The 12,121-nt window shown below is 65.2% G+C and overlaps 1 protein-coding gene across 3 annotated transcripts in view; it reads right to left on the reverse strand.

Annotated features, from left to right (window-relative positions):
* Positions 1-1,372: 1,372 nt before the first annotated feature.
* Positions 1,373-12,121, reverse strand: part of PRDM16 (PR/SET domain 16) — a gene marked incomplete at both ends in the record, with an annotated part of 299,365 nt that continues 288,616 nt past the window's right edge. For 2 of the 3 annotated variants that reach the window (XM_080802202.1, XM_080802201.1), the window contains 5 exons: positions 1,373-1,507; positions 2,654-2,828; positions 3,671-3,910; positions 8,186-8,360; positions 8,581-8,750. In XM_080802202.1, coding sequence (XP_080658328.1) covers positions 1,373-1,507; positions 2,654-2,828; positions 3,671-3,910; positions 8,186-8,360; positions 8,581-8,750 — 895 coding nt within the window. The remainder of the gene's footprint in view (positions 1,508-2,653; positions 2,829-3,670; positions 3,911-8,185; positions 8,361-8,580; positions 8,751-12,121) is intronic. The other variant, XM_080802203.1, reaches the window with a different exon arrangement.

The raw sequence follows: 12,121 nt of genomic DNA on the forward strand, positions 1-12,121 counted from the left end.
AAAAAAAATTATGATTTGAAATTGGCCCCTATGGGAATAATTTAAAGCCCATCCGCGAGGAGAGGCAGACCCGGCCCGAGCAGGTGCCGTCCGGCCGGGCTCTGCAGTCTGGAGCTGGTCTGGCCCGCCAAGGAGTAAGGTGGCCCTTGTGCCCTGGAGCCGGAGTCTCACGCAGGCAGAGAGCCCGGCAGCCTGGGGCAGGGGAGCCGCAGTGCACACCCCACGGAGGCCACGGGTTGGAGGGGGATGCCCGCTTCCTTCCCCTTGTCCGTCTGACGGGGGTGGTTGAGGGGGTGCTGGAGACCCAGAGCGGCTGTGGGGGGCCGCACGGGTGTGGCTGATGTGCGGACACTGCCGGGAGAAGCGTCGGGAGTCCGGGCCACCTCTGCTCGGGGGACCCGAGCCAGCGCTCTCACACCTCCCCCATACAATTGGGGGGGTCTTGGCGGGGGCCACAAGCATGAATCCCATGCCGCACACGTGGGACACAGGCGACAGGCCTCTCTCGCAGCCTTGGGCCAGCCCAGGACACCATGTCTAAGAATTCCACCGGCCAGTTTGAAACTGCTCACAGGTGGGGGCCCCAGGCCCCGCCGTTCTGCACGGGGACACCCAGGATCCCGTTGGCTTTACAAATATGGTTCAGGGATAGAAAACGTCTCCGTTATCTACAGTATAAAGAACACGCCCGGACACAGTACAGTTTCCGGGCAGGTTCGGGTTTGCAAAGAAGCGGAGATTTCAAAGCAATGCAAAATTACTTTTAAAAAACAATTTGCAAGTCATCTTTCGATTTTTTTTTTAAAAAATACTGTCTATTTTTAAAACCACATGCTTAAATAGACTCTGTCGTCAATAAGATTACCAAAAGGGTTACTCCTGTAATTTTCATTATAAAAAAATCATCTGGGCGATCTCCCTTTGAAGAGCACACCCGCGTCTGTCTGGTCCTTCCTGAGACACCGCGCGGGTGCCCCAGGGGCCGCTGCCTTCATTCAGTCTGGGGTTCAAACCCTGCCCTCACCCACGGGGTCGGTCCTGTGAGGCCGCTGCCGCGCTGGCCTTGCGCTGTCCCCTTCCAGAACGCTGTTCTTAAGACCAATTCTTGGACGGTGGGCCTCTGGGACGGCTCAGGGACTCCTGGGTTCTGAGTTTTCATTGGAAAAGTTAGAGCCAAGCCATGGTATGTGTAGGGGGGACGGACGCTGAGGACTGGTCGACGCAGGTGACGGGGAGGAGGGGTCTCTCTGGCCCAGGCCATGCCGCTCCCCGAGGCTCCCTTCTCCATTTTCCACAGCTGGGATATCTGTGGGGACGATGGGGCCCTGAGGCTGCCCTTCTTGGACTCTGACCCCGGCCCCTCCTGGGCCCGTCAGAGGTGGTTGATGGGGTTAAAGGCTCCAGACTCCGGCGTGGCTCCTGTGATGTTCAACCAAGCATCCAGAGGGCTCTGGGAGGAGGTGTGGAGAGGAGCGTCCTCGGAAAGGGACAGCATCATTGCATACGCCTGGCCGGGGAGAAGACACACACACACACACACACACACACACACAGGACAGACAGGTGAGCTGGGGTTCTGAGATCCCAGGCTGGCCCTTCCTGGCCCCCCACTGCCTCAGGCTGGGCTCAGTCTTGCCCAGATCCAGACTGGGATGGGAAAGGCCAGAGTCTCCCCTAGGGCCCGGAAGAGGAAGATGCGGTGGGCGCTGGGGCTGGGGGCTGTGCGCAGGTCAGCTGGGCTCCCGCGCGGAGGGATGAGATGCCGTGGTCCCGGCCTCCATGCACGGGGTCTCCCCTGCTGCTCCCCCTGCAGTCACCTCTCTGCCCCTCCCCCACTTTTGCAAGGGCCCCAGGAATCCTGGTCGTCTGTAAGAGGCCGTCCCTGTCTGGTGGACTGGGGGCTGCCCGTCTGGACAGCTGTGGGGACAGCACACAGCTACCCGGGGAAGGGATGCATGGCCCGTCTGAGCTGAGCCCGGAGGAGGGAGCACGGCTACTCCGTGGAGCCACAGGGCGCGAGGCCATGGGACCTGGGGCTCCACTCGGAGCAGAGCGGTGTGGGGGAAAGGCCAACCCTCCTCCCACCCGGGCTTACACTCGGGACAGGATTAGTAAAAGACAAAGACAGACACGCAGACGATTTTCGCTGAGACTTGGGGTGGGCTGACCTGAGACCCTGCCCCTCCAGATGGATGGAAGCCGGAAGCAGGGCCCTGTGGCCACGTGCACTAAGGAACGGGGTCGAGGCCCGCCTGGGTGCGCTCGCTGACCCTGTCACTGCTCCAGGTGGGAATTAGTGACTGCGTGACAGACAGCTGCCTTTAAGAGAAGCCTGGGCCACCAGCCAGGAGGGAGGCCCACATAGCTTCCAGGCTGGACAGCTGCCCGTGGACGCCTGCCACGGGGGACGAGAGCACAGTGACCCACGCCCTTGTGAGCACCCGGCTCACATTCGCCTGTCTCAGTCTCTCCCTGCCCCACCCCTGCTTGCGGGGAAGTAGCGGTCACTCGGGTGTCTCTCTAGCTGATGCAATGGGCCCAGGGACCGTGGTCCTGCCGTGCCCCAGGCACCAGCCACCAGCAAAGGAGGCACGGCCACAACCTGCCCTCCAGCCTGGGGGTGCCAGGGCGGGGGGCTCTGCTGGGTACCTACCTGGTTCTTAGCCTGCCTGTACAGTGTCTGCTTTAAAGCCTCAGACCCTAGGGCGGCATTAAGCACATCTTTAACTTCAAATGCTTCCTCAGCCGCTCTGCGGAGGTCCAGCCCCTTCCCAAAAGTCGGCATCGGCTCCAAAGCCAACACACCGCCTGGCCGCTCCTGAGCACACCTGCGCCAATGACCGGGGAGAGGGGGCCTGGCGTCAGCCGGTCGGGCCTCTGACGCCCCACGGCGGGCTCCGTGCCGGCATGCACGCCCCGGCATCTCCACGAGCCACATGCACAAGGACACGGACACACAGACACACGGACACCTGGACGGAAGCCACAGGGATGCAAGAGAGGGACGGACAGAGGGGCGTGGAGGGTGGTGAGTACGTGCACACACGTCGCAAGCAGCAGGCGGGGCGCCCGGGTCTCAGAGGACGGGTCTGGAGGCGGCTCTGGAGGGGCCGGGACTCCCAGGAACCCGGGGGCAGGGGTGATTGGCCTCCCTGGAGCTCAGGCCTCCTGGATCTGCCGGGCTCTCCCCAGCAGGGTCTGGAACGTGGGGGCACCCCCGGTGCCAGATGTAGGCGGGGGGCAGTCGGGCCACGCGGGTAAGGGCCCCAGCCGGCCGCTTCCAAGCTGTGCTCAGCCCCTGCTCTGCACAGCCCGGCTGGGGCCGGACGTCACTGCCCGGGCCCACCACTAGAGACAGTGGGGCGGCAGGACCCACCCTCTCGCAGCTCCCGCCTCTCCCTCCCACACTCTGCCTCCAGGCCTCGGCTAGTGAGGGAGCCTCTGGGAGGTGGTCTGGGCCCTGACCCCCTTCCTCAGGCCGGGGCTCACCTGGGCCTGCGTGTGGAGGGCCCCCCCTCCCGTGGTGGAGATGGCTGCTGGGAGTGGGGGTGAGCCCACTCGGGGGATGGTGGGGTCCTGGGTGGTTTGAGGGTGAGGCCGCCCTCACGACGCTCGGGCGCCAGCCCGTGAGGCTGCCCAGGCCCCGCCCCCACGGAGGGCCGGTCCCCACCTTCGGGTGTGCTCGAAGCCCACGGCCAGGGAGGTGGGGGGCTCCTCGTCCTCCTCATCCTCGTAGGCGCCCTGGGGCTCAGGCGTGGGGGACACGGTGTCATCCTGGGACTTCCCCGCCAGACTGTCATCGTCCTCCTCCTCCAGCTCCTCCTCCTCCTCCTCCTCCTCGGCGTCCTCCGGCTTCCCGCTGGCAAGGCCTGGACATTGGGAGCCGCTGTCCAGGTCCTGGACCTCTGGCCTGAAGTGACAGGGGAGGGAGTTGGTCTCGGACCCCGAAAGGACCGAAACTGGGCTCCAGCTGGCTCTCCCCTCACCCTCTGTGAAGAGAGTCTGCATTCCTGGTCATGGCCTTGGCCGCCGCCCTTGAGGAGTGGGCCAAGGAGAGAAGGGCGCCCACTGAGGGCATGGCAGGGAGGGGTCTCAGCAGCAGGCCTCCTGCGATGCCAGAGGGGACACTGGCCACCAGGGATCCCGGGTGTGTGTGTTGGGGAGGAAGCCAATGCCAGTCAGGTGGGGAGGGGTTCTTAGTTGCTGGAGCTAGGGTTGGGCACTGCACAAGGGGTGTCCTTGGGGAGGTTTGCTGATTGACCCTTGTTCACTCCTCCTGGCCAGCCACGAAGATGTAGGGACGTTGGCCACCCGGAGCGATGGGTCCCCTCTCTATCTGGGAGGTCCGGCACCCCGGGGTGTCGAAGCACGAGGGCTGGGCCGCTGTCAGCCGGGGAGGCCTGCCCAGAAGGGTCTGCTTCAGAGACTGGCGGCTCCTGTCCTGTAGGCCAGGCCCCACCTCATTTCCCTCGGGGTCACTCCAGCTGGCCGAGACTTTTCCACTCTGGATCCTCGTTTTTAAAAGGCAAGAGTCCAAGCGAGGGTGAGCATTCTTATTTCTCCAGGAAACGCCGCTCGCCCGAGGGCAGCCTGGCGGGTGTGCTGTGTGCAGGACGGGGGGGACAGGGAGGGCGGGTGCACACCTCCTGAGCCCACATCTCGGCCCCCGTTCCTCCTGACCTCGCAAGGCCCACAGACATCTGTCCATGGCCGTCGGGGGAGACAGGAGTCCTGCTCTCGGCGTCGAGGCAGAGCGGGGAGCCTTTCCGAGTGAGCCCCGGCCTCCAGACCTAGTGGCTTGTGCAGATGGGCGGGCCACGGACGCCCCTGGTGGCCAGGCTCTCAGCCATCCTCGCCTTCCCTCCTTGCCTTTTGCAGAGCAAATACAAGACGTTGACAGGTGACCTGCCATCCCAGACAGGCAGAACCCTGCCTGACGCTTCCCTCCTCAGGGGTCACCTGTGCCGTCACCGGAACATGTCTGTCCACCACCAAGGGCCCTGGAGCCCAGTGGCACGGGCTGGGACCAGGGCGCTGTCCCTCTCTGGCTTTCCACTGGGTGACTTGCAGGCCAGAGCCCGTGCCTTGTGGTGACATGGGAACACCCCTACGTCGCAGATGGGACGAACAGCACAGGTGGGTGACTTGGGGGCTGGGACGTGGGTTACGTTCCCCAGGCAGCCCCCTGCAGGTTTAATCGAACCCAAGGGCACTGTGCGGGTCTACACACAAGCCCTTCTGAGAGCAGGGAGCGTGGCCCCCACGGCCGATCTGCCCACTGTCAGGAGGCCTGCATCAAGCAGGGGTGCCTGGGGAGGGGTGGCAGGGACCGAGGGTGGGGCCCGGCAGGCTGGCGGCAGCTTCAGGCAGAGAGAGCACTTGCACTGCTATCCTCCAAACAGCCCCCGCAGCACGTGACGCCCCGGGGCCGCCGGGACCCTGCACCGGGCCGGCGCGTCAACCCCAGGAACGCGTGTCTTCCTGAATCTGGACCTGGAGGCTGGAGTCCGAGACCGAGGCACCGGCGGGCCTGCTTCCTCCCGAGGCCGCGGCCGCTGGCCGGGGCTGGTGGTCCCGGCGCCCCGGGGACAGGCTTCTCCGCGTCCCCCAGCTCTGTCATCTTTCCGTGCTTCCCTGCATGTGGCCGGTGTCCCGCTCTCCCCTGAGGACATCGTGTGGGGTTGAGGGCCACCCCGACGACCTCGTCTTAACCAACTACATCCCTAAAGACCCTCTTTGCAAAGAAGGCCCTGTTCTGATGTACTAGGGGTTAGGATTTGGTGGGGGACAAAATTCAGCCCAGGTGTTAAAGGGGTTATAGGACCAGGAAGGCTGCCTGTCCCTAAATCCTCCTTGATGGTCGACAGAAGGAAACCGATTGAGATGGGAACTGGATAAGGTCGACATTGTCCCCAAACGTCTCATCACTTCACGCAGACGGATGGATTCATGTCACCTGTGATCGTGGTTCTCGCTCCCAACCACGACATGGGGCATCTCCTGGAGGCTCCCCAGCACCCAGGACAAAGGCTTCAGCGGGACAGGCCATCCGAGGGCCTGGGTTTGTGGCCGGCTTTGCCCTGGGGCCTCCCGAGGGACCTGGGGCCGGTCTCCTCTGTCTGAACCACCACCAGGGGCTGTCTGGAAAGCCCCAGTGAGATGCTCCGCGGCAAAGGTCAGGGTGGGGCCGTCTCCTCTTCCCTCTGTCCTAGCGGGTTTCCTGGAGAGGCCTCCTCTTCCTCACGGCCGAGAGCTGGGCCTGCCACCCGGGGAATGAGCGTGAGGGCCTCGCTGGTGCTCCGGGAGGACCGTGCTCCCCGTGGGGGACGCTGTTTGCAAATGCTTGTAGGTTCTTCACTGGCCTCTGTCCTGGATGCAGGGAGTCTCAGTTCAAAGGATGGTGTTCAACAGCCTGGTTGTGTCTTGCCTGTCTGCAGGGCTCGGATAAGGCCTGGCACCCGGGTCTTCACATGTGACTTTCTCTGAACGCAGGCTCCATGCCCCCCCCAAGGGGCAGGGATCTAGGTTCCCGTGACACCATCGCATGCATGCCGGCAGCTTCGGATGGACAGGGCGCTCTGTCCACAGCAGAGCAGACAAAGTGGCACCCGGACCGGAATCCCCACTGCCGAGCGGGGCTCAGGCTCTGGGAAGTAGCCCGCAGCCAGCCTCTCCCACCATCCCCTCCTTGGAGCCGCCCCAGGCCCTACCTGGCCGGCAGGTAAGATCACCTTCTGGGGGGCGGCATGACTTAGGATGTGATGGCCCCAGACAAAATCCAAGTGCCACGTTCATTTATAAATTCAATAAGCCTTCCCCGTGCCCCTGTCCTGTCCCCTAGGAGGACCGAAGACACGGCCTGTCCTGGAGGGAGCCGGGTTTGCTGAGACCCCTCCTTCCTCGCTGGAGGTGGGTGGGCGGTGCACAGATCTGTCTAAGGGCTGAGCTCTGGCTGTTAGGTTCTGGGCCTGGCTTGATGGCCGGAGCAAGGCCCCCCCCCTTCGCCGGGCTCAGTTTTCCGCTGCAGAATTAGGCGATTGCTCCCCAAGGCTTCCTGCTGTTTGGAGAGCCTCTGGTTTTCTGCCAGCCGGTCTGGCACCGGCGCTCACCCAGGAGAATGTCTTCCTGGGGGGTCTGAAGCGCCCTCCCCCGCGGGCCCCCAGAGGAAATGCCCCTCCCTGGCTGAGCCTTGGGGTCCAGGGTCCTGCAGAATACCTTCTACGTCTTGAGTGTGAATTCTGCCATTTTCACGTCACCATGTGCATGTGTCAGCGTGCATGTGCGTACGTGCATGTGTGCATGCACTGTGAGTGCACACCTCTATATGCACGTGTGGTTTCATGTGTGTATACACACACGTGTGCACACGCGTGGATTTGCATACATACATAAGCCAGTACTTGCGCATGCATGCCTGTGTACACACGTGTGGTTTTGTGCACACATGTATGTGTGTGAGTGCGTGTGCACATGTGTGCACGCCCGTGGCTTCTCGCACACGTGCATGTGTGTACATGTGTGCATGCCTGTGTGGTCTCGTGTGTGTGTGTGTGTGTGTGTGTGTGTGTGTGTGTGTGTGTGACACTCCTGTTGGGACACCTTCAGTGCCTCGGGTTAAATGGAGATTGTCTGGACTCTCAGACCGCAGCAGGGTTCACGGCGGGAAACCTCGCCTGGTCCGCACTTTGCCGCCCATCGTTGACACCCATGCCAAACCAGGCCAACACGTTGGTGCGGCACCCAGCGCCCCACACCTGTCATCGGTCAGGACACTTACTCTGCTCGCCCGTCCAGACCCAGACTCGGAGGCGGGGCGGCGGGGGCAGTACTTGCTGAAGCAAGAATGGACTCCCATCAGTCTCCCCTGCCGCGGCCCCGGTCCCTGTCCAGTCTCCCCTGCCGCGGCCCCGGTCCCTGTCCAGTCTCCCCTGCCGCGGCCCCGGTCCCTGTCCAGTCTCCCCTGCCGCGGCCCCGGTCCCTGTCCAGTCTCCCCTGCCGCGGCCCCGGTCCCTGTCCAGTCTCCCCTGCCGCGGCCCTGGTCCCTGTCCAGTCTCCCCTGCCGCGGCCCCGGTCCCTGCCTGGGGGCACCCTGGGGGCCGGTGCCGGCGGAGGCGCTCCTCTGGGCGTGGCCACACAGGTGGGCTCTGGGTCTAGGCCTTCTCGGGGTCCGGAATCGATTTCTTACCGTCTGTCCGTTCGTGTTGATGCTTGGTTCATCTCACTGTCGGCAATAAAGTTTCTGATTTCAGAGAAATAGGCGACGTCCTTCTCGTCTAAAAGTGCGCGGTTGTCGGACTCGGAGGCGGGGGAGGAGGCGCTGGTCCCTAGGTGGTTCGTGAGGACCCCGGAGTGCTGGCTCACTGTGGGGGAGGGGAGCGTCAGAGCAGGGGCGCGCCTCGTCTCCCTCTTCCCTATGCCCCCTCCTTTCCCCTCGCCTCCCCTGGCTTCCCCCACAATGCCCTGTCTCCCCCTCCCCCTCTCTGCTCCCCTCTCCTGTCTCCCCCCACGTCCACCCGACGTCTCCTCCTGATGCAGCTCCTGGCTCCCCCCCCCCCCCATCGCGCGCTCCGCCGGCCGCACCTGGGGCGTGCTCGTGCTCGTGCTTCTTGAGGTGCCGGTCGAGGTTGGTCTGTTGCCCGAAGCAGCGGTTGCACAGGTGACACCGGAAGGGCTTCTCCTTGTTGTGAATGTTGCGCACGTGCCGCTGGAGGTTGGAGGAGATGCTGAAGGAGCGGTCGCAGTACTTACACCTGGAGAACACACACGTCTCAGAGCAGCCTGGGCCCTGCCCTGAGGGCCGAGCCCCCACTTGCGGCCTGGCGGCGACCCCGGTGCCCCCCACCCCGTTTCCCAGGGCGCTGCTGCCCCAGGGCGGCAGGCTGAGCCCCCCGAGCCCCGCGGCGGCGGGAGGAAGCGGTCCCCCGCCCGCTGACGTGAAGGAGGCGGTGGACCGGCCGTGCCGCTTCAGGGGACCCTGCGGGCCGCGCCCCTGGGCCTGCAGTCTCCCGCCTCTGCGTCTGGGTCCCCGCTCCGAGGCCCTGTCTGAAGACACATGCCCCCAGCGGCCTCAAGGGGGCGGCCGTGCACCATGGAAAGACCCTCGGGAGCGTCCCCCGCGCCGACCGCCCCCAAGGAGACCTGCTCCCGGTAATGCTCCTCCCTGACAGAGAGGCCCCCGCCCTGCTTGGGGACAGCTGCCTGGGACCTGGCCGCTTTTCAGTGGGTCCTCGAGCCGCAGCTTGCCAATTCATGGGGTGGACGGGGGCTCGGGGGTGGCCCCAGGCCTTCTTCAGCGTCTGCACTCCCCGGAAGGCGGTGCGGGGGCTCCCCGGCTCGCCGCCCATCAGGCCGCCCTTGTTCCAAGGATGACAAATGACCACAGCCTTTGGGCGAGGGCACCGCACGCCTTGAGATCCCGTCATTCCTACGCTCCCGTTTGGAAGGTGACCGCCGGCCCGTGCACTCGGGAAAATTTGAAAAAGACGCTTCTTCCTCCAACGGCTTCAGTCGTGTCCACAGAACATCTGCGACGGGAGCAGAGTCCGCCGGGTGTGGGGCCTCGCGGAGGTGCGGCCTTCACGACCCGCTCGCAGCCCCGGCGGCAGGAGAGGGGGCGGCGGGAGAGGGAGGGTAACCTCCCACTGCGGGACCCAACCGCACCAAGAAACCAGAAACGGAGAGCGGGAGCCTGGGGCTGGAGGGGGGCGCGGGGAGCCCCAGCACGGGTCTGCACACCCCGGCCTCGCCGGGCGCCAGCGCCTCCTGGTGGCGGAATTCGGAGCCGAGGCCCCACGGCCTCCTGGAGCGGCTCCCAGGGCTCTGAGCGCCCACCTCAGCTGTGTCCGGGTGCACGCACACGTGTGCTGATGTGCACGCATGCACACACATGTTGTGTGTGTATCTGGGCTTCAGCCCTCGCCAGGGCGGCTTCACTGGCCGTCAGGGGCCCACGGGCCCAAACACGCTCCTGCAACCGGACAGGAGGCAGGCGGGCTGCAGCAGGGCCCCGCAGGGCGCACGCGTGGGGGGTGCGGCTTGGAAGGCGCCAGGGACCGGTCCTGACCCGGTGGTGGGGCGTTCCCACCGGAGGCCCCCCCACCCCGATCGCTGCAGTGCAGAACCCAGGCCTCGAGCCCCGGGTCCGGAGCCGTGCCCGAGGGCGGTGTCGGGCCGGGCCAGCAGGCCTGTGTGAGGCGGGCCTTTGTGGCGCTGTCCTGTGACCCCTGCGAGGGCAGTCTGGATAGTCACGGTGCACCCCGGGGGCCGCTGAGGCAGGAAGAGGTAGGCCCCCACCGGCACGGGGCCTCCGGGGCTGTAAGAGCTGGACCAGGAGCCGAGCTTTCTCTGCCCTGAGGGGCAGCTTTGCAAAACTGTCCCCTGACGTCCTGCCTCATTCCCCCTGGGGGGCTGACGATGGACCCACAGAGAACAGGGAGGCCCCTGCTAGAGGGGCCCCGGGTCTCCCACTCTCTCATTCAGTTTCTGGAGCTCCTTGGCTGCGGCGTCGCTGACTCCGGCTTCCTCCGCGGCCGGGGGCCAGGAGCCTCTGAGATCTTGTCAGGAGCAGCCTGGGCCAGCGCTCCCGGCCTCCTCCCGAGCGACCCTTCCCTTCTGTGTGCTCGGCCCCGGCACACGTGCTCGGCCGGCTCTCCGTGGGCCTGGTTAAGCTGCCTCCAGCGCCTGGAGCCTGGGGCTTTGGTGAAGGCCTCTCTTCCCACGTCTCCTGACGTTCTCAGACGCAGCGAGCGCCGCCGTCCAGGGAGCCTCCGTGCGGGGGGGGTCAGCGGTGCCGGGCTAACCCGGCGGCCCGGCGCTCCCCCACACGAGGGGCCAGAATGGAGGGCTGTCAGGTCCCAGGACGCACCGTCTCGCTCCGTCACGGACAGATCCTCGCCCCCCGGGTGTCAGGCTCCCAGATGACCGTCCTGCCCCTCACGGCGATCGCTCAGGAAGGACCAAGCGCAAGGCCGAGCCGGTCTGGGTGCTCGCCCCCTGCCCAGGCAACGGGCCTCCCGGGGCCCGTCCACACGTGGGCTCGGCCCACCCGCGCACAGCAAGCCCTGCCGTGTTTCTTCGGGAAGCCAGCAGGGTTTTGACAGGTTCCACCTCACAGTGCTCCACGGTCTCCGAACGGTCGGAGGCCTGAGTAGAAGCCGGGGTTGCACAGGGTTGTTTCCTGTGACCAGAAACAGGGTTCTCTTCCCAATCTCCGTGGGGCTGGAGGGGGGCAGGGGGAGCCGCCCGTTCGGTTTGCTCCCGCAGAGACGGGAGTGTGGCCCTCTCCTGGTTCTGATCTGAATCAATGGCCCAGACCAAGAAGCCCATTTGAGACTTAGGGGAGCAGTGAGCCCAGGCTTCCGGGAGCCGAGTTCTCAGAGCAGCTGGGATTTGCGTCGTAAATACGCTGACAAGCGGCCTGGGAAATGTATGGCCTCGCTGCGAGGAACGACACGGCACTGCGGTCTCTGCGATGGGGAGTGGCCGGCCGCGCCGGCAGCTGAGGGCCTTGAGAGGACCTTGTAGTGACCGAGGCACCCCCGCCCCCCTGGGAAGCCAGCGAAGGGGGAATGGCCAGCACAGGGCGGGGGAGGGCGCAGCGTCCTCCCCGGGCCCCAGCCGGGCCCCACCCGCTGTCCCAGGGAGCGCAGGGCAAGGGAAGAAAAGACATTTTGGAAATCCTGAAACGCAGAGCCGGAAGAGCAGGGGACAGGTTTGGGCCACCAGAGGAAGGGGAATGCGGCCTCGCTCACGGGGAGGAAAGGAGCTGCAGAGGGAGAGTCGTGCGTCCCCAAAGTCAGAACCTCACGTCCCGCAGGAGCTCGGAGGCCAGCCCGCAAAGGCGCGTGTCCACAGCGTGGCCACGGCCCCGCCAAGGAGCGTCCCGGAGGGACCCCGGGCGTGGCCTCCAGGAAGGAGGCGAGAAGCAGCCCCCTCATTGCCGAGGCCGGTTTTCTGTCCGTCCAGCCCACGTCGTGACAAGCCCTCCCTGCCCCAGTTAGGGACTGAGTGTGTTCAGCTGCACCATGTCTCCCAACCTGAGGCCAGGATCTCTGAGCTGGAGAAGCCGTTAGCCGAGGCCTGGCCGGAGAGTCGACCTTCTCTCCAGGAAGCAAACCGTCGG

This window comes from Martes martes (genome assembly GCF_963455335.1).
Source record: "Martes martes genome assembly, chromosome: 4".
In the NCBI taxonomy this organism is placed as follows: Eukaryota; Metazoa; Chordata; class Mammalia; order Carnivora; family Mustelidae; genus Martes; species Martes martes.